At 38.0% G+C, this 21680-nt stretch overlaps 1 protein-coding gene across 2 annotated transcripts in view; it reads left to right on the top strand.

Moving 5' to 3' along the window:
• Positions 1 to 20716, top strand: part of LOC107095563 (glutamate receptor ionotropic, kainate 1) — a 27189-nt gene extending 6473 nt beyond the window's left edge. The window contains exons 2-16 of one of the 2 annotated variants that reach the window (XM_015391700.1): positions 2914 to 3081; positions 3180 to 3437; positions 8027 to 8208; positions 8654 to 8707; positions 9439 to 9612; positions 14390 to 14533; positions 15436 to 15543; positions 16280 to 16318; positions 17266 to 17379; positions 17460 to 17663; positions 17755 to 17978; positions 18173 to 18291; positions 18698 to 18915; positions 19081 to 19306; positions 19902 to 20716. In XM_015391700.1, the coding sequence (XP_015247186.1) occupies positions 2914 to 3081; positions 3180 to 3437; positions 8027 to 8208; positions 8654 to 8707; positions 9439 to 9612; positions 14390 to 14533; positions 15436 to 15543; positions 16280 to 16318; positions 17266 to 17379; positions 17460 to 17663; positions 17755 to 17978; positions 18173 to 18291; positions 18698 to 18915; positions 19081 to 19306; positions 19902 to 20191 (2522 nt within the window). In that variant the 3' untranslated portion in view covers positions 20192 to 20716. The remainder of the gene's footprint in view (positions 1 to 2913; positions 3082 to 3179; positions 3438 to 8026; positions 8209 to 8653; positions 8708 to 9438; positions 9613 to 14389; positions 14534 to 15435; positions 15544 to 16279; positions 16319 to 17265; positions 17380 to 17459; positions 17664 to 17754; positions 17979 to 18172; positions 18292 to 18697; positions 18916 to 19080; positions 19307 to 19901) is intronic. The other variant, XM_015391699.1, reaches the window with a different exon arrangement.
• Positions 20717 to 21680: the final 964 nt, after the last annotated feature.

Genomic DNA, 21680 nt, shown 5'->3' with positions numbered 1-21680 from the left:
ATATATAGATATAATATATGTATATAGTTAGCTCACTACAAAGGATTTTCCATACAGAGTTGTTACAATGCTGAAAGGTAGGGGGTGGGGCTTGGAGTGGTGATGGAGGTACTCAAATGCTCTTACATTTGATAAGAGTTAAATGGCTGTGCCTGACTTTGGACTTTATTAAATATAATGAACCAACACCAGCAGATGACATAATCCCCAAAAACACCATAGACTGGGGAGACATGACAATAGATTTAACAAAACTTGGATACCGGACTGTTTGCAAGCACATTAAAGTATTCTAATCTAGCAATTTTCATTAGACTCTGGGATATTTCTATTAAAGTAAATGCAAAATACACTTCTTCTGATATTGCCTTTGGCCCAGGAGAAGCTAACACAGAGAAAGGTTTGTGTTTGCTTGCTCTTAAAGCATATGCTAGAGCTGCAGTTCACACCCTGAGAATCTTCATCCTAACTCTTTTGTGGGCTTTGCCTCACAATCCTCCTAAAGGATGTTGGTATAAAGTCTTTTTTTCCCTTTATTCAACTTTAAATTTTTATAGTTTACTTTGAAAAACTGATTTTCCTATTATTGCGTAGGCTGTAACATATTGTTTCTCTGTTAAACTCTTTTTGAATATAAAAAAAAAACTGTAATGTTGGGTTTTTAGGTGTTTTAGGTGTCCACACCATAAACAAGTGAAATGTAACACTCTGCATTTGATGAATCCATATTATTTTTTTAGATGTAATTTTACATTACATTCTAATATAGTAAGATGCATTCACATATGGTGTCTTTTCACAGACTCTCGTTTATAGGTTTTTATCTTTTAAAACACTTACTTTCAAGAAGCAATAACAAACCAGCATTTTCCTGGACTTAATCCCAATGTTTTTCTATGAGCTTTATTCTACACTTTTTTGTGTAGTACCAATGGCTGGCTCGAGTTGTGTATGTCTATACTGCCAGCTGTGGAAGGGCAGCCATGTTTCTGGGGCAGCAGGCTGGATTAAGATTTGGATAGTTAGTTTTGGATAGTTTATCAAATATGTTTATTTAAAATAAAAAAGTATTATATGTATAAAAATTGTACTCTAATCAGCAGTATCGGAAATTTTTGATTCAAAGTTTTTTACTTTGCATATTTGATTTGCATATTAACAGAAGTCACCGTTTGCATACTCGAGTGAGAACGTGCATCCTGACCATGGGTTTGACATTCCCACAATGCTGCCAACATGACTAAATCCAGTATCTGCCATGACAGGCAGGGGTTTAAAGCTCGAAAGGATAAAACAGAGAAACATTTTAGTTATATGTTTAGCTTTCCTGTTATCTCCCAAAGTCTCCATTTGGAGCTAGGAGTTTGTACAGTTAATATGCTTCCATAAAAAAAAAACATAGCTTACATACTTAGCTGTTCCATATGAGTGTTGTTATTGCTGCAAACTTAGAGCTTTTCTTTGATTAGAAATTGTTTAGTGGTGCTTTCTTATTCCTAAGAAAAAAGTATTATACCTCTCATTGCCTTGGAGTTTTTTTGCTTTATTAAGAACCAGGTCAAAGGTCAGCAGTCTCAGAAAAGACACGTAGGCTTCCCTTCTTTGGGGGAAGCCAGAGGTGTTCCAAGGACAGCCAAGAGACGTAGTCTCTCCAGAGTATCCTAGGTCATCTCCTGGGCCTCCTTTTAGTGGGATGTACCTGGAATACTTCCCAAGGGAGGCATCCAGGGGGAAACTGAAGCAGATCCTAAAGCTTAGCTGAAACCTCTCAATATGAAGAAGTGAAGACTCTACTTCAAGCTTCTCCCTCAAAGACTGGATTAAGGAGCTCAGACCGGCCACACTGCAGAGGAAGCTTGTTTCAGTTACTTCTTTTCAGAATCTCGTGATTTGGTCATGAACCCTATTTAATAATCATAGGATAGGGCAGGAAGGAACATAGACTGACCGGTAAATCGAGAGCTTCACCATTCAGCTAAGCTCTCTCTCCATCACAATGGTGCCGTGCAGCTTCCTCATTACACCAATCTGCTGATCTCCCGCTTCATTCTCCCTTTACTTGTGAACAAACCTCCAAGATACTTCAGCTCTTCCAATTGAGGAAGCCTTGCAATGTTACAGGTGCAAAAGGGAAACGTACCGTAGATGTTAGATTATCTTTAACCTGCTAATCACCAGTGAGTGTCTGCCAAGATGAAAATCATCTAATTTCACTGCTTTTCTAGACTGCTGTAAAATATTAAAGCACTTAATTTGGGAACACAACATTTAAAGCACAGTTGTACCAGACATACAGCAAGTAGATCACTTTCAAGGCTGTTCAAATGTATGATACAGTGCTTTGTGACTATTTGAGGTTGTATAATGTAACAATTAATTTTCCATTTGAACTACTAAATAAATGTTTTACTTTATTTGTTTCTTTATTCATCTAATTATCTGTAGATTCTTTTTTTTAATGTAAAACCGATTGAAAAGACACTGAAGGAGATTCCAAACTTCAAAATCCTTGCTTTGTTATACTGACTGAAATGTTAGAATTCAAGATGTTTCATTTCTTTCACTAGACTGCGATTAAAATCATGTTTGTCATGTTGACCTCATCCAACCCTCCTACACGTTTGTTAAAGCCATTGTGTCAGTTTGTGAAAATCAGGTTAGGTAAATAAGCTCAAGCCAGATAGGGTCAAGCTCTGTGCTGAATGAAACTAAATCCAGTTATCTCATGCAGGTCCCTTAGTACAGAATATATGGCAAACATACACACCAAACTGAACCATTAACTGTAAAAATTCAGTTAAAAACCAAGCAAAAGAGCAATCGAAATGGTACTTATTATATGTTTTTGTTAACAATGATTAGATTATGAAGTCTTTATGATAAGATTCTGAATCCACATTTTATTTCTTATAGGGGGCATCTTCGAGACCCTTGAAAATGAGCCTATAAGCGTTGAAGAACTAGCCTTTAAATTTGCTGTAACCAACATAAACAGGAACCGGACCTTAATGCCAAACACCACGCTGACCTACGACATCCAGAGAATAAACCTATTCGACAGTTTTGAAGCCTCCAGGAGAGGTAAGGACCTTCATTCATTTCTAAACCTTTTGATAGTATAAAACACACATGAATAGTAAGCTTGATTGTCAGATGTTTTTTTCCATTCATTCATCTAGCATGTGACCAGTTGGCACTGGGAGTTGGGGCTGTGTTTGGTCCATCTCACAGCTCATCTGTCAGCGCAGTTCAGTCTATCTGTAATGCACTGGAAGTCCCTCACATCCAGACTCGCTGGAAACACCCCTCAGTGGACAACAAGGACAGCTTCTACATTAACCTCCACCCTGAATATACCTCTATAAGCAGAGCCGTGTTGGACATAGTGCAGTTCTACAAGTGGAAAGCTGTCACTGTAGTCTACGAGGATGCAACTGGTGAGTGAAAGTTAGATTTACCAAAACAGCACACAAGATTAGTGTTAGACTTAGGCAGGAATCTAAAAGTGCGGAGCTGTAAATGATAAAATAAACTCCTGAGTGAAAGGATTTATGTAACTTATCAAGAAAACATGTACCCCTTGTACCTTTTCATAGTTAGTTAAATTGCAACAACAACATTTCTAAATACTAAACTGTGAAAGAAAAGGCATGGTACCATTTTAGGGCTATACCACGACATACCTGCCAACCTAAACTGATAGGAAAGGCAAGAAGAGCATTAGGATCACATGCAAGATGCCAATTAGAACTATCTTTACAATTATGTATTCCTTTTGTTTGCCAACAAAATCCCAATAACACAACAGAAAATTTGAGGTTCTATTTTGATAAAATGCAAAACTGTTCACAGAGAAAACTTAATCAAGGCAGTTCAGATAAATGAAACAATAAATCAAAATTGGCAGTTATTTGTTTATAAAAAGTTGCTACAACACCTGCAGCATTTGTATGGTGGTGGGCTACTTGTTAACTTACTCAATCAAGTTACAGACTATATTAAAAAGCTTTACATTTTTTAAAATGCTTACAACCCACTTCAGTAGCTAGACATATATTTTTGCGCAATCATAAAAAAGATCCAACATTTAATTCCATCTGTTCATACAGTTTCCATTGTGTGCAAGTTCTTTACCTGATACACAACAAAAATGTATTGAAATAAAAAAAAAATTTGAAACTAACAGGCTACTAACTTTAACACAAAGACTGACTTATCCAAAAAATTTATTTTTGGAACAGTTGCAATTTATTAACAAGTCCATCCAATATCCATCAATATGAATATTGTGACCTTAAAATATTCTTTTTCCTAAAAAGAATTTCCCAAATGGCTTTTTTTATCACATCATCTAGGGGTTGAGATCACCAAGTAGTACCTTCTCTTAATTTATTATTATTAGCATTTAAATACCTTCTCAATGAAAACTTCAGCATCTTTAACTACTGATGGGTTGTCATTTAAATTCATCCACTTCAACATCAATTGGATCTTTTACTAAAATATCAATGAAAGATAGAAAGTGTTAAAATAATTGATCCAAACAATTCCTAATTTCTGCCTGATCTGGTTGCTGTTGCGGGCCTTGCAGGCCTTTGGGTCATTTAGCTGCTTCTTGATGATCCGATCATTCAAAGGCCACTTCAATCAGACTCAAAGCAGTTGAAAACTAGGACCCATGCTAATATATTCGTTTGAGAAAAGAAAAAAGGGTGGGGAGTGGAGTGGGGGGATTAAAATACACAGTATATCATCAGATTTTAAAGTAATGGTGTTGGGTTGTCCTGTATATGATTTGAGAAATAGCAATTCACTTACAAAACGTCCAAGCTACATAACAGTTACAACAGTGGTGAGTGAAAAACCAGATTAAAATCAGACAGAAAAAGTGCTAGTAAATAAAAGATTAAATATTTAAAAAAAACATACGGTGGCAGAGGAGTGAAATTGCACTGTAAATATACACAGCTCAAAAAATACAGAAAACACTTAACCAACACATAAAACCTAATTTTAATCAAACTTCTATGAAATCAAACTGCCCTTGTAGAAACCAACACTAATTGACAATCAATTTCACATGGAAATGGAATAGATAATAAGTGGAAATTATAGGCAATTAGCAAGACACACTCCATAAACTAGTGGTTCCGTAGGTGGGGACCACAGACCAGTTCTCAGTACCTATGCTTTCTGGCTGATGTTTCGGTCACTTTTGGTGGTGGTGTTTTCACACTTATGGTAGCATGAGACAGACTCTACAACCCACACAATTGGCTCAGGTAGTGCAGCTCATCTAGGATGGTACATCAATGCAAGCTGTGGCAAGAAGGTATGCTGTGTCTGTCAACATAGTGTCCAGAGGTTTGAGGTGCTACCAGGAGACTGGCCAGTATACCAGGAGACATGTAAGAGGCTGTAAGAGGGCAAAAACCCAACAGCAGGAGTGCTATCTCCACCTTTCTGAAAGGAGGGAGGACCACTGCCAGAAACCTTTTCTAAACAAACCTTTTTCCACTCAGCTGCAAAACGCCTAAGTCCTTGGTGTAGATTTTGGCATGAGGGAGCCAGCATAACCATGTCATCTACAAACAGCAGAGACAAAATCCACTTATCCCCTTATCAGATCACCTCCGGCCCTTGGCTGCACCTAGAAAACCTATCCTAAAATGTAATGAATATAATCAGTAACAGAGGGCAGCCCTGCCGGAGTCCAACATGAAAAGTGAACAGATCAGTCTTAATGCTGACCAAATTCCAGCTCCACCTGTACAGAACACGGATGGTCTAGTTAAGCGGTCCCGTCTTCATACACCTGGAATTCCCTCCACAGGGCACAGCTGTGGGACACAGTTAAATGCCTTCTCTAGGTCTAAAAAAAACATAAGGACCAGTTGGGTGATTTCTTAAGCACTCTAAAGCACCCTGCAGAGGGTGTAGAACAGCTCCAGTGTACCAGGGCTGAAGCAAAAATCACACTGCTTCTCCTGAAGCCAAGGTTCGACAATCAACAGGAATCTCCTCTCCAGCTCCCTGGCATAGACCTTCCCGGGGAGGCTGAGAAGTGTGATCCCAGTATAGTTAGAACACACACTCTAGTCCTCATTTTTATGCAGGGGAACCACCACCCCTGTCAGGAGGAGACTGTTCCTGACCTCCATGTTGAGGAGGTTTGTCTGCCACAACATCTAGGGGTCTACGGTAGAGTCCTGCAACGGGTCGGGTACCCGCGGGTCCCCGACGGGTCACCTGCTAAAATGCTCTTTTGCAGGTGAAAAATACATAAATAAAAATAAACGGGTCAGGCGGATATTTTTTTAGTGTGGGCTTCCCTCCAAAAAGGCCACAGTCAGTGCATACACATCTGCTGCAACGTTAATGGCGCTGTTCTGCAGCGCAGCGTACTATAGCCTATTACTTGATGTGTTAACGGGTCGGGTTGAGGGTTAAATATCAACGGGTCGGGTCGGGTTCGGGTTCGGATTTGAATTGAAGATATCTGCGGGTGACGGGTCGGGTTCGGTAGTCATCCGAACGGGTCCGGGCGGGTGCGGGTTGGTAAAACTCGACCTGTGCAGGACTCTAGTCCGGTACAAATCTCATGTTCCCCGGAAGCCTTGCCAGTGTGAAGTTTTTTGACCTCCTAAATTACTTCAGCCTGGATGATGAACAAATCTTGCTCAGAGCACTCCATCTCTTCTTCCACAATGGAAAGTGAGTCAGCCTGATTAAGGAGATCCTCAAAGTATTCCTTCTACCATCAGAGGAAGACCTCGTTCAGGGTCAGCAGCTTCCTACTCCCACTGAGAACATTGTTAGCAAAGCAAAGCTTCCCAATCCGGAGGTGCCTGAATGTTTGTCAGAGTTTCTTTGAGGAAAAACTACAGTCTCTTTCCATGGTCTCCAAAAACTTCCCCCTCTCCGCCCGACTTTGTGCCTTTGAGACCACCAAGGCATTAGGACACTTGGCCTCACTTACGTGCTTTGCTGCCTCAAGAGCCTCACAAGCCAATGAGACTTGGTAAAACTCCCTCTTAAGCTTGCCAGCATCCATTACTGCTTGTGTCCACAACTGAGTTTGAGGATTGTTGTGGCAACAGGCATCCCAGACCTTACGGCCACAACTATGGGCAGATGTATTGACAATTAAGGCAAATAACATGGTTCACTTAGACTCCATGTCCCCAGCCTCCTCTGCAATCTGGGAGAAGCTCTCCCAGAGGAGTTCAATACCCCCTAAGTAAAGGCTCGACCAGACATTCTCAATAGACCCTCAATACTCGCTTGGACCTATCAAGTTTATCCAGCTTCTGCCTCGTATCCAGCTCACCAACATACAGTGATCAGTCAACAGATTTGCCCCTTTCTTCATCCGAATATCCAAGCTATATGGCAGAAGGTCATAAGATATGACTACAAAGTCAGTCATCAACCTCTGGCCTTGGGTATCCTGGTGCCTAGTGCACCGATGGACATCCTTATGCCTGAACATGCTGTTCATTATGGACAATCCATGGCTTGCATCGAAGTCCAGAAATGAAACACAACTCCGGTTCAGAGCTGGGGTCCATTTTCCCCAGTCATGCCCCTTCAGGTCTCATTGTCCTTTTCCACATGGGTGAAGAAGTTCCTATTAGAATAGCCCAGTCATTATCAAAACCTAAATCTGTTTAAGAATCAGTGGCCCTCCTGCTTATGCTAGAGACTTACAGATAAATGTTCACTGGTGCTCTCCAATCTGACAGAGCATGAAACAATTTGCAAAGAGGAAAAAAACATATATTTTTCTAGATGTTTAAGGCTGAGTTAAGTTGCAACCCCCAAAGATTGCATGAATACAAATACCTTCCTAATTTGTTCAGGTTTTTATGAGTAAAAAGGATGTAAAAACTCAAACTTTCCAATTCAAAATAATGTAGTACTTTATGCAGGTGTATCAGGTAAAATCGGGATAGATAATTATTATGTACTGCTTGGTTTGGTTTCTGCTATGTGCAATAATAAAGCTCTTCTGTTTAAATTAAAGGTCTGATTCGTTTGCAAGAGTTGATCAAAGCTCCATCCAGATACACCATCAAAATCAAGATCCGGCAGCTTCCATTAGGCAGCAAGGATGCCCGTCCCCTGCTGAAAGAGATGAAGAAGGGGAAGGAGTTCTTTGTTATATTTGACTGCTCTTACCAAACATCAGCTGACGTTTTAAAACAGGTAAAGATATTTTATAGAATGGACAGATTTTATACACCAACAACATATCTAAACAACTTTTCCTTGGAAGGTTTAAATATTAGAGAAGCTTGCTGATGTTGTTTTCTGCAGTGCTTTGGGTTTAACATTGACTCTGAGCAGGATAAGACCAATTCTATTGCCTGCAGAAATCCTATTTCCTTTACCCAATCAAGAAAGAGACACTGCACAGATTAATTAGAGACAAAAGCAAATTGTGACATTTATTCACCGTGACCCACTTTAATACCAACTATACAAATAGCAGAAAATGAGAAAATCAAAGTAAATTAATGCCTCCCCAAAATTGTGTTTTTGGACTTGTTCTAAAAAGTAAAACAAACTAAACCTTCATTCACACTGCATACCTTTAAAAAGTCCATCTGAAGGGAAAACTGAATACCTTTTTTTTTCCTTTTCTGCTTAGATCATGTCTATGGGGATGATGACTGAATATTATCACTACTTTTTCACCACATTGGTAAGACAAAATGTGTCTGTCTGTCTGTTTACAGGATAATTGTCTGTTTGTGTACAGGATAACTTGAAAAGTGTACGGACTAAATAAATTTGTATCATGTCCCTTATGCCAAGGAACAATTCATTAAATTTTAATAATCCAGATTATAACCTGGATACAGTTTTTTTTTAAAGATTCTCTCACATTGTGAGATAGGAAATTTTGCGGAACAAGCAATTCTCCACTAAACCATAGGGTGGCAGCATTGACAACTGTCAACCTCAGCATCGGACTCAATAAGTCTGGAGGTCTTTTACTGAACACAATGACACAAGGAAAGGGAATGTTGTTGGTGTGTTAGCAGGATCAAATTAAAACTTCTGAACGGATTTTATGGGATTTTTTTTACAACAGGTGTGCCTCATGCAAAAGGACATCATTTATATAATTCATATTTGGCAATGATCCAGATCTTCTGCGAGTTTTAGCTATAGGTGTAAGTCACAGTTTGGCGCAGAAAGAGCTGCTTGGTAGAGGTCTGTGCTCTCCAAGTGCTTTTCTACTTCTATATTATTTTAACGTTAAGGAATGATTTTAACTGAATCCCTTTCCAGGCAAAGATGTTTGGGAATTGCTGAATGTTTACTTGCTCTTGACATAATTCAGTGTGGCTAACGGCTTACTCAAAGGTTTATTTCCGAATTTGTACCACATTTATTCTGTATCTTTGATCTGGTTGTTAAAATTCACAGGACTTGTTTGCCCTTGACCTGGAACCCTACCGCTACAGTGGAGTCAACATGACTGGATTCAGACTGCTCAATGTGGACAATCCTAAAGTGGCTTCAGTGCTGGAGAGGTGGGCCATGGAGCGACTGCAGGCTCCCTCCAAAGTTGAGACTGGAATGATGGAGGGAATGATGACAGTGAGTTAAATATGACTCACAGAAATGTACCTAAGCTCATAGATATGGATGTAATATTAACTATTATTCTCATATGTATTAAATGGTTTATATTGTCTAGCATTGAATAATAGTGACCAATACAGTGTTTTTCATTTTTCAAAACACAAATGGTATGAATACGTTTGAATTAAATGGGGATTCAGTAATCCAGCCAGAGTCAAAATTATACACACAAATTGAAATATATTCATAGACCTCCTACACATACTGTATGTAGTTCAATGCATTTAGCAAGTTGCAGAGAAACTGTACGTTTTTGTCACCATCAGCAAGATATGTGCTGGTAATGCTGCTATTAAATTGACTGATAGTCTTTTAGATGAGGCTGTGTAAGGATGCTGTTAAATCAAACCTAAAGTTCTAGATGAGTAAAATAAATGAGGTGTTGTGGCTACAGAGGAGGAGAAAATAGTAAAAAAAAAAAAAAAAAGGACGGCATTAAAATCACTATTTCTTTTTATCATAATTGCCAATCATTAGATCTTTGGCAAACAAATTGGACAGATTCCAAGGTATAACAAAGACCAAAAAGAGTTTAATAAATGCAGTAATATGTGTTTAATTTAGACAATGCTGCTGGACTACATCCCCATTAGTACTATTTAAGGGATCATTTATTGACGTATTTATACAGTTGTAGGTGCAGCACAGTCAAATATTATGCCGCACAGGCCGAGAAGTGTCCTAATTAACCTAAATTAGCCACACAAAAAAAATGGATATGAAATAGAGGAACCAGGTGGGATTCGAACTCTAAATTTGTCAGTTGAGAGGCATGCATGTTAACCCAACAGATGTATACATAACATGCCAAATGCCAGATGTATTTCATAACATGCCAAACAAATGTATGCATAACTTTGAGACCAGGAACAATCAGAATTCTGAATCGTACTGATAGGACCACACAGTTGCATAGTTGTTATGCATCAGAGGAATTGTTTATCATGTTGTAATTTCACAGGTCAGATATCAGTTTCTTTTATTATTTATTTACATTATCATTATCAATACTATTATTATGGATCAAACGAGTTCAGCCGTAAAATAATGTTGACATTGGTATACCCGTTCTGGTAGCTATCCAGCAGATGCTGCCATATTAAACTGTTTCAAATGTGTCGAGCATGGTGTCAGAATGAGATGAGTAATTAGGCCAATCATCAGCACCAAGATCATGACAGACAGAGCAGAGAGAAGTTCCCTCAATAACAAACCCTGCTTTACCTGTGACCTGAAGGAACCGCTAAACAAGAAAGAAAGAATCCTCATAGCTCAAGATATTTTATATTCTACCTCAGCCATGGACCCTATTGCCTGTACATTTTTGTCTTCAGCCAAATCAGGAGATGCTGGTGTTTCCTTTGCCTCTCCTCTCACTCCTTTGTTTTAAGAAGGCAAGTGAAGAAGTAGCTTAAAAGACTGAGCTATGACAAGGCAGCATCCAGATGGTGGCCCAGCTCAGTAAGCAAATAAGTATCAGGACCCTGTGCAGTTTGATTATTGCAATGAAGCTAGACTTTAAGGCACAGATACACCTACTTTATCAAATCCACTGTTGCCTACACCAGAGGTCACGGATTAGTGGACCGCAGTTCCGGACCCACCTACTGGCTAATCCAGACCCAACCTGATTTAGAATATTTATGAATTACTGCATGTTGTCCGACCGCAGTGTGTAACTTCACTTGCGCCACTTCTCCTGTTTGTATGGTAAAGCCCTCTGGGAGCAGGCTACACATGATGCATATTAGCCAATGAGCTGTGTCAGTCAGGGCTGTTGCTGCTAGCTACTTTTAGACACAGCAGGCAAAGCTGTGGCAAGCCGGGCGGTGGGTAAAGATGATGAGAAAACGTGAAAGAAAGTGTAGCCTCCTGGAAGAAGTGCTGTGAACTGGTGACAGAAAAGTGCAATGACGTGCTCAGAGATGACTCTGCACATTTTGACTATGTTTGGCTCAACCTGCTGCTGTGAAGCAGGATTCCCCACCATAAATAAATAAATATTGATCAAGGCTCGCAAAGGAGCACCTTGATATGTGCTTGAGAATGGCTTTTGTTGCCAATCCGACCCAGGTTTAAAACCTTGCAGGTTAGCCTAAAGCCCACTTCTCTCAGTAAGCCATAAAAAGAAATAAAAAGCAAACAAATGGTCAGTTGAGGTGTTTTATAAAAGATGTGAATCAGGAAATTGTCCTTATACCAAAATGAACGATTATTGTTCTCTACTTCAAAAAACACTTTAGATTTTGAAATGGAAAAATTAATTTTTTTTTATTTATTTAATTAAAAAGTCGATGTTTAACATGGATGTATAAACACCTCATTTTATTTCTGTGTTAAATGTTGTTTAAAGTAACAAACTTTAATCTTCACTGGTTGTTGATTTTCTTTATTCGGACCCCGCTGATTTTTAATTGGTTACCTCTGACCTACAGTAGACAAAGCAAGCATCACTGAAAGTAATTTCTCCTGTGCATTTAAATCTATTCAGCAAAATATCTAAGGCAGATTCACCCTTAGAAATACATGAAATACTGTGCTGTTGGTGTGTGTAAAAAGACTTTGTCTCTGACTGTGTACAAAGAACAGTGGCTCAGTGTGAAAGTACTTTTAGGAAATCAAAAGTTCAAAACTTTTTGCATCAAGAGCTAAAGACGAACTGGTGGAGGAGTAAAATGATCTTATTTTTCACCTGCACAGTAGACATTAAACTGGTCTAGAGATACAACAGTGAAACTGTCTAAGATAAGGGTTAGAGCAGACTGTAGTTCTCTAAAGGCGTGCTTGCAGAAACATTTTCTGATTTTGATTCTGCCAGATCTGTTGTAGGACAGATCCTTCCTATCTACATCTCTTGACATCTCCTACATCTCCTAACATAAAAAAACACCTAGAAATATCTATAAGATACAAAAATATTTCATTGGCCTGTGGGATCAACAATGTACTTTTGAACTGAATTTGAGTTGAGTTGATTTGAGTTAATGAGGGATTGCTGAAGAGTCAATGACCAAACGCAAGTAAAAATCATGGCCGCAACCTCATCCAGGAGCTTCTCAAAGTCCTGAGCTCAATTCTTTTGAAAATTGTTGGATTATCCTGAAAAGCCAGATCTGTGCCAGAAAATCAACCAATCATGTAGAACTGTGCCCACCTTATAGAACTTAGAATCTATCAGTCTAACTATTGTCATTAAAGAGTGCAGAAATAACTTCAATAACATACAGTTATGTGTAATTTGTTTGTATCCATAGTTTGGTCAGTGGACAGGACAAGATAACAGTGATTCTGTCTGAAGTCTATGGCAGCTTCTTACACACTGGACGGCATGAAGCTTTTGCTTGTGCCCTATAACTGTCTACCAGTGGCCAATCATGTGTACAGTGCTGACAAACATCAACACCTGCCCTCCAACCTGCCCTCCAACTACACTCACACTGAAATCATATATTTTGTTATGTTGTGTTCAACAGTTTGTTGAGTGTAAATACAATAAAGTTTTGAAAACAAGTTAGTCGATATCCGCTAATCAAATATGGCAATCAAAACATAAGTACCAAAGACAGAAAAACATTTCATAAATAACATGCAGCATTCTCTGTTAATTTACAAAGGGGGCATTGGCCCAGAAGTTAATTATGCCTGGGGGTTGGGGGTGGGGGGTTGCGGCATGGAAGAGAAGGCATATATTCAATTCATTCAATTTGTTTATATAACGCCTATTCAGAACACTTTACAGAGACAATTCAACCAGATCACACAGTCAGATTGGTTCAAAGTTTCTATCTAAGGAAAACCAGCTGGTTGCATCGACTCATTGACTTGAAGGGAATCCCTCACACCAAGCATGCTTGTAGCGACAGTGGAGAGAAAAAAAAACTCCTTTTCAACAGGAAGAAACCTCCAGCAAGGCAGGCTCAGAACGGCCATTTACAGAGGCCGACTGGGGTTCAAGGAGACAGAAGCAGACATACAGAAAGAAACAGATACAAAAGGCAACTGTAAACCACCAACACAGGCGGCCCCATCCAGGAAACACACAGAGGGGTAGATGAGCTCAGAGCCAGCTCCCATGTCAGAGGATGAAATGAGCACCTACAGTTAGTCACAGTCAGAGAAACAGGACTACACTGAAAAACAGGCTAAGTTCCAACATCTATAAACAAAGGTGATGATGGTAGCAGGACTGCTGATATTTCTCTCCGGGATGGTGTCACAGCCAAACAGGAAAAAGCCAGATGAGGCTACTATGAGAAAAAGCAGAGAGAGCATAATGTTAGTGATTAAACTCTAAATTTTGCAGAATGGGAGAATAGAGATCGAATGATGCAGGATGAGGAAAAGTGGTCCCTATGTTGTTTTCAAAACAGTTTAAAGTTATTTTTTCAAATAAAGAAAAAGTCAGTTTTGGCAAATGCAAGAAGGATATTATCTGTAGCTAAAATAAATAATGTTTTAGGGAAAAATGACTTTTGATTAAGCATAACTTAATTTTATGCATTTACTGCAGTGGAGGCAGCAGTGTGGAGGTCTCTGATGACTCTTTCTGTCTAAGCATTGCTCACCAAGCTGTGCTCACTGAGTGATTGTGTTTTTTGTGTGTGATTACATTTGATTTGAAGAACCACATGAGGCTCTGCAAATATATCAACAATCCTGATGTGATAAGTGCACAACATGCGATTTGTGATCTCGGGGATGGATTATGGTGTTGGCCATGTCTCTCTTCCAGACCGAGGCAGCTCTGATGTATGATGCAGTTTACATGGTGGCTGCTGCCTCACAACGCACCTCGCAGCTCACCGTCAGCTCTTTGCAGTGCCACAGACACAAACCTTGGCGCTTCGGATCACGCTTCATGAACCTGCTCAAAGACGTGAGTTAATTCCGTCCATCCATCCATCATGATTTTAATGCTGATATAAAGTGCATCCCAAAGAATACATGTATTTCTTTTTATCGGGTTTCTCTAATTTTTAATGAAACAATAACTATTTGTAGCAACAAGAAAAAAAAATCTAGTCTCTAAAAAAGAAAAAAAAACTGCATAGCTAAGACATGCTTGGATAAGATGAATGGATAAGATCAGCTTAGGCCTTCTTGAGAAACATGCAGAAAACAGGAATATTTATCAGTTTATGCACAGCTCATGTGTTTAGAGAGTTTATTCCAAAGCTGAATAGTTTAAAAACTAAATGCTCCACGTTTAATTCTGTTTCGGAGCTTGTGTATGTCTCTATCAGCACAGCACGTACAATAATCTGGTTAAGACAAATGTCTGATTGTGCAGGATATAATATAAAGCTTAATTACAGAAGTAGATATGGGAGAAAATGAAGAAGGCTACAGAGCAGCTTCACTAAAATAAATTTCTGAGATTGTATTGCAGATATTTCCTGGAAGTGAATGGATATGTTTAGCTTTTGAATTTTGGCTGAACATCGTCTGATCTTTTATATCCAAAAACAGGCCGAAACGTGTCAAAAGAAGGCTTTCTGATATAATTTACATGGGTACATTTGACCTATTAGACTCTTTTTATAATATGCAGAAATGCCATATGGACAAACGAAACTGACCCCATCTCCTTTTAGTACAGACAAATATATCTTTATCATCTCTTAGCAGTGCTGCCCACGCTATTAAAACACTTGAATTCATGCTTTTTTCCTATCGCAATAGTTATAGACTAAAAAATGAAAAAAAAAAAAAAAAAACAACAACAAAAAAAACCAACTGTTAAACCATTTAGATTTTTTGTCCTCTCTTTGTCCACAGACACAATGGGACGGTTTGACGGGACAAATTGCCATCAACAAGACAGATGGCCTGCGCAAAGAATTTGATTTGGATGTGATCAGCCTAAAGGAGGATGGTTTGGAGAAGGTGAACTCTCTGACCTATATCTACACTGCAGAAAAGAGTTTGGAAAAGAGTTGACATTAACTTAACTGCATGAAGCTACAGGCCAACTGCTGTAACTAACATTTTCTGAAAGAGAAAGCACGATATATACTATCAGAAAATATCTGTTGGGTTCCAGATAAAATTCATTGATTTTGTATGTCAAAAGGAATTTTTTTAAATCATCAAACACATTTTAATTGCAGACAAAGATAACATCAGTTACCTTTGAAAAGCAATTTCTATTTATAATGGCAAATTACTTTCTAAACCAATCTGCCGTAATGGGAAAATGAATTAAACTCTTACAATTAGTAACTGGCTGTGCCACCCCTGGCAGCAAAAACTGACATGAAGCTTTTGTGGTAAATTAGTCTAACTGAGTCGTCAGTAAAGTTTTAATGAAAACATTAATGATAGCTTACAATTCAAATTAAGAAATTTATAAAATATTTTTCACACAATACTGTAAATACGTAGACTTATCTGACTGCCAACCCTTCATTTGACCTAAAGGGCAATTTAGAGTTTATTGTCCACGCTGCGATTATCACACCAACAGACTTCAAGGGAAGTATAAATAATTAAAAGTGAAAAATAAAATGTAACTAAATAAAAGATTTATCAGGGGAAGATAGTTTCCCTCCATTCATTCTTGTTTTTGTCTGAAGTTAAGGGCTCTGTAATTAAATGATTTTCTCTTTATTGTTTTTGCAAGTCAATGACGGGCAGCCGCCTAAATAAAGTGTGGAAAAAGGTCTGTATTTTAGCTGCCAAGGCAGATTCAATTATTAATGATATGTAGAGCTTACCCTATCGCTTTCTGTGATGTTTTCTCTCTTTCATTATAAAGGTTTAGGAACTGCTGGGAAGAAATGTTGACCATTTCTGCACTGGCGGCATCATTTTTAGCTGCAGTGTTCTGTTTCCTTACCTATATCTTTCAGTTTGTATTATAATCTCCAAACTTTCCTTCTCCTCCTGGTGTTATCTCTTTATTGCTATCAACGCCAGTCCTGGTCAGAATTTTACAATCATTCTTCATTTGACTGGATGTCAAATTAACAATGGTAATTTGAACTGTCACCTTTTAAGGGTGGGCTATTTTTTTATTAACAAAAAGCTGTAATGATTTTAAAAATACAAGTATTTAGTACAGTAAAAGTGTTGAATGTAGTTATTATTCATGATGCAAACAGGACCAGATATTTGCTGACTCACTGCATCTAACACATTTGCTTTTAGTAAAAATCAAACATTTTCTGGCGTACTTCTATTGTTTCATATATTTATTTTCATTCAGTTCATGGTTTCCTGCCATGGATCCAGTTTTTAAGAATTGTCCACAAATTTCCAATGGGTTATAAGTCAGGAAGTCTTAACAGTCCACTGTTTGTTTTTCTGCAGCAAAGGACAATTTTGACCATATGCTTTTAATAAAATCCCTATTAACAAACAGTGGGTTTCAAAACATCAGAGTTTTATATTTTTTGACAATTCCTTCAAAAATGAAAACAGTTATATTAAGTATGAATTACCCCAAATTAAAATGCATAATGAAGATATGTGTTTGAAGTTCTGACTAGGATTGTATCTGTTTCTGCTCCCTTCTGCTTTGTTTTCCCTGAATGTCGATTTAGTCATAGATCTACACACTTGCTGTGGATATTTAATGTTTTATTTTTCGTTTCATCTTTCATATAGATTGGTGTCTGGAACTCCCAGATGGGCCTTAATTTAACAGAAACCAGCAAGGACTCTTCTACAAATGTCACAGATTCAATGGCCAACAGGACCCTCATTGTCACTACTATTCTGGTAGGAAAAGGAAAACACTGATAAGCTGTAAGCATTTGGAAATTTCAAAGTAAATTAGTGCAACTTACGTTCTTTACCAGGAAAACCCTTATGTCATGTATAAAAAATCAGACAAGCCTCTATATGGGAATGACCGCTTTGAGGGTTATTGCCTTGACCTCCTCAAAGAGCTCTCCAACATTTTGGGCTTCTCCTATGAAGTAAAACTGGTTTCAGACGGAAAATACGGAGCACAGAATGACAAGGGGGAGTGGAACGGCATGGTTCGAGAACTTATCGATCACGTGAGTATTCCTCTGTGATTCCCTTTTCCTACAGAAATAAAAAAACAAGTCTTTGACATAAGCTGAATGTGAGGTTTTCATTTGATCTCAGGTGGCTGACCTTGCTGTAGCCCCTCTTACCATCACGTACGTCAGGGAAAAGGTGATAGACTTCTCCAAGCCCTTCATGACCTTAGGAATTAGCATCCTATACCACAAACCTAACGGCACAAATCCAGGAGTGTTTTCCTTTCTGAACCCACTGTCTCCTGATATCTGGATGTATGTATTGCTGGCATGCCTTGGAGTCAGCTGTGTGCTGTTTGTCATTGCCAGGTAATCTCATACAGGACTGAAAAGAAACTATTGGTAATTTATTAATAGCTGGTAAATGTTAACTAACTTAAAAAAATCAATATTATCTTGTGACATAGCAATGCATTAAACAAACGGAGGATTGAAAATAAAAATAAAATAAAATCTAAATGTCCTTGGTGATATTAAATTCTGTTTTCAATCACAACCTTCAGGTTCACTCCGTATGAATGGTATAATCCTCATCCCTGTAATCCAGACTCGGATGTGGTTGAAAACAACTTTACTCTAATCAACAGTGTCTGGTTTGGAGTTGGAGCACTTATGCAGCAAGGTATGCTACAACTACTTTTAAAATGTTTATGTTAAAAATTCCTTAAATAATCGAATCTGTTATGAGAGTACAGTAGTTGGTTGCGTAGTGGGGGCATTATAAGGCACTTTCTGGGACAGTTGGATTCTTTCTGCATAGAGTGCACATGTTTCCCAGGGGAGGGTAACTCTGGGTACTCTGGCTTCTTACTAACGTCCAGAAATATATATATCAGATTAATTGGTTAATCTAAATTTGTCCTGTTTCTGTACCTTTGTTTAAATTTCACAAGGCTTTCTATTGATGTTTACAAGGTGTGCCAAAGAGTTTGGGGAACCCTAATGTTTTTATTTACAGATCAGGAAAACAGATATTATCATAATTCTACTTTGGAATGAATGTTCTAATATATCTCAATACCTTACAGGGTCCGAATTGATGCCAAAGGCCCTTTCAACGAGGATAGTAGGAGGAATATGGTGGTTCTTTACACTGATCATAATTTCCTCATACACTGCCAATCTGGCTGCTTTTCTTACTGTGGAGAGAATGGATTCCCCGATTGACTCAGCAGATGATTTGGCCAAGCAAACCAAGATAGAGTACGGTGCTGTAAGAGATGGGTCTACCATGACCTTTTTCAAGGTAATCTTGTTTTGCTTGCTTAAACCTGTTGTGATAGATGTGTCTACAGTACAAGGCTGAGTTGTTTATTGCTGAAAGCAAAGTTCAGCATCTCATCATCATAAAAAAGGAATATAAAATGGTTGCTCACCTGTGCATGACTGGTTTTTCCTTTTGGTTTAACAGAAATCAAAGATTTCAACCTATGAGAAAATGTGGGCATTTATGAGCAGCCGAAAAAACACAGCTTTGGTGAAAAACAACCGGGAGGGGATTCAGCGGGTCCTCACCACTGACTACGCTCTTCTCATGGAGTCTACCAGCATCGAATATATCAGCCAGCGCAACTGCAACCTTACACAGATTGGAGGCTTGATAGATTCTAAGGGCTATGGCGTGGGCACTCCAATTGGTAAGATCGTAGAATAGCTCCTATGAGAGAAAAAAAAATACTGACATGATGCTATGACTTTAACATTTGCTTTTCTTTTTATAGTTTTGTCAAATCATCATAATATTCAAAGAATTATATTCGGATGTTATAATTTTGCATTATTTCGAAGTAAAAAAGCAGACATTGTAAAGAGTTGTTTACATAGAAAAATCTAAAAAGTGACCTCAAAAGGCCCAAATAAAATCCCATGGTCACAACAACCACGTTCCAGCACCATGAGGGCAGCATTAGTTTGTGTGGATGCTTTTATTCAGCAGGGGAATTTTAATCAAGCAAAGGCTAGCTCTACAAAATATTTCATTAGCTTTTCTAATATACATATTGAGACCATTCCTCATTTTCCTTTGAGTGCAATCTACCAATAGGAATCAGCTTTTAAGACAAGGTTCTGTGCAGAGTGTTTTGTGGGTTTATTACATAAACAAAGTTGGGTTTTGAACATGCAAAAATGCAAAAAAAGTTCACGAATTGTAAAGGGCCCCATAAATGCGTTTTTGTCCACAAATATTTTGTAAAGCATTATTCGGTATAATTCTGCTCTGTTTTTCTCCAGGCTCCCCGTACAGAGACAAGGTCACCATTGCCATCCTGCAGCTTCAAGAAGAAGGAAAGCTGCATATGATGAAAGAGAAATGGTGGAGAGGGAACGGATGTCCCGAGGAGGACAGCAAAGAGGCCAGTGCTCTGGGTGTAGAGAACATAGGAGGAATCTTTATAGTGTTGGCTGCAGGACTTGTTCTCTCAGTTTTTGTGGCGATTGGAGAATTTATTTACAAATCCAGAAAAAACTTGGACATTGAGGAAGTAAGTGTGGGCCAGTGTGAATGGCACAACAAGTATTAACATGTTATGAGACAGTCAAAGACTTCCTGGAACCTAATAAAACTTTATGTTATCATATTCTTCACAGGACTACAGTAATCAGAGAGCCAATAAAATAATCCAGTCTGATTAAACCTATACCTAAAAACCGCATTGCTACAATCAATTAATATGTTTTCAACACAAAGTATTGTGTTAGTAGTTTTTATTGTAGAGAACACACTGATGTTAGTCTTAATTCAAATATTACATTAGAATCCCTTTTTTTTCTGATAACAATTGATCTCAATCTTGATACTTGATTTTTTTTGGGCCTTGCCATATTTTCTGGAATGCGATGTAAAATTGTTTTGCATATAAGGGGCATTACTGTAATGCTGTCACATTTTGGGTAATTGTAGAGGCGTGATATTATTTCAGTCCTCTTTTTCAGCAGAGCATTGCACAGAAACTTTCATTTAATGACTGTTCAAACTGTTTATGAATGATTTTTTTTTGTTGTTGAAAATGTTCATGAAGTTGATTTACGTATCTTATTTTTCTTGTCTAAAGCAAAGTTTATGAACAAGCTTAAAATTTGTAATGTTGAAATTGTGTTGGAATGACTAAAGTTGTGTGAAAACATTGCACCTTTTTAATGTTCACCTTTTTTTACTTAAGCTCTGTTAGCTCAGCCAATTATTTTCTAATGAGTATGAAATATTTATGCAATAGGGTATGTATGTTTTGGATATTAACCTTCACCACTGGGAACACAGATGTGGTTAGCACCCTATTTTCACAAGTTGCTTGCAAAGCTATTTCAATTATATCTTCTTTAAAACCACATGAATGATTAGTTACTACTAAGATTATGGATTAGAAGCCCATAGGAATAGGAATGGAAATATCTGCAAATGCAGTAATATCATTTTTGCTTCAAATCAGACAGAGAAAAGTAGGCAAATTTGCATAAGCATTTACAGGCGGCAAACATAGCAACTCTTTTCTGCGTGCATGCGTCAACTCGTGTCCAGCCTGTTGCAGACGCTCCCCTAAAAAAGAATTTCCCACAAGGGATAAATAAATTAATTCTGATTCTGATCTGATTCTGATGAGTCTTCAGGTCATATTTCTGAAACACAGAGGAGTCAGGTAACAAAGTATAAATGCTTTGTAACCTTACTTAAGCAGAAATTTTGGCTATCTATAATTTACTGGAATAATTATTTTTTAGACAACTTTTTTTCTTCTACTCCTTACATTTTAAAAATAGACTTGTTAGTTTTGTTATATTTAGGCTAATTTTCATCAAGGGCTGTTTGTATTTAAGAAGAAATAAAACACATCCAAATATTTTTCTTCATCCAAACCATTCATTTCTTTTTGGTTGGACTCAGTGCTGCACCAATTTGTCCCTACATACCAAAATAAATAGTTATTTATTTTGACACTCTAACTTCTATAAATTTGATTTAAATAGTAGGATTTATACTTTTATTTGAGTTATAAACATACACTTTGACACCTC

This window comes from Cyprinodon variegatus, unplaced genomic scaffold (genome assembly GCF_000732505.1).
Source record: "Cyprinodon variegatus isolate N-32 unplaced genomic scaffold, C_variegatus-1.0 Scaffold557, whole genome shotgun sequence".
NCBI classification, from domain to species: domain Eukaryota; kingdom Metazoa; phylum Chordata; class Actinopteri; order Cyprinodontiformes; family Cyprinodontidae; genus Cyprinodon; species Cyprinodon variegatus.
This window is presented reverse-complemented; position numbering and strand designations above follow the sequence as displayed.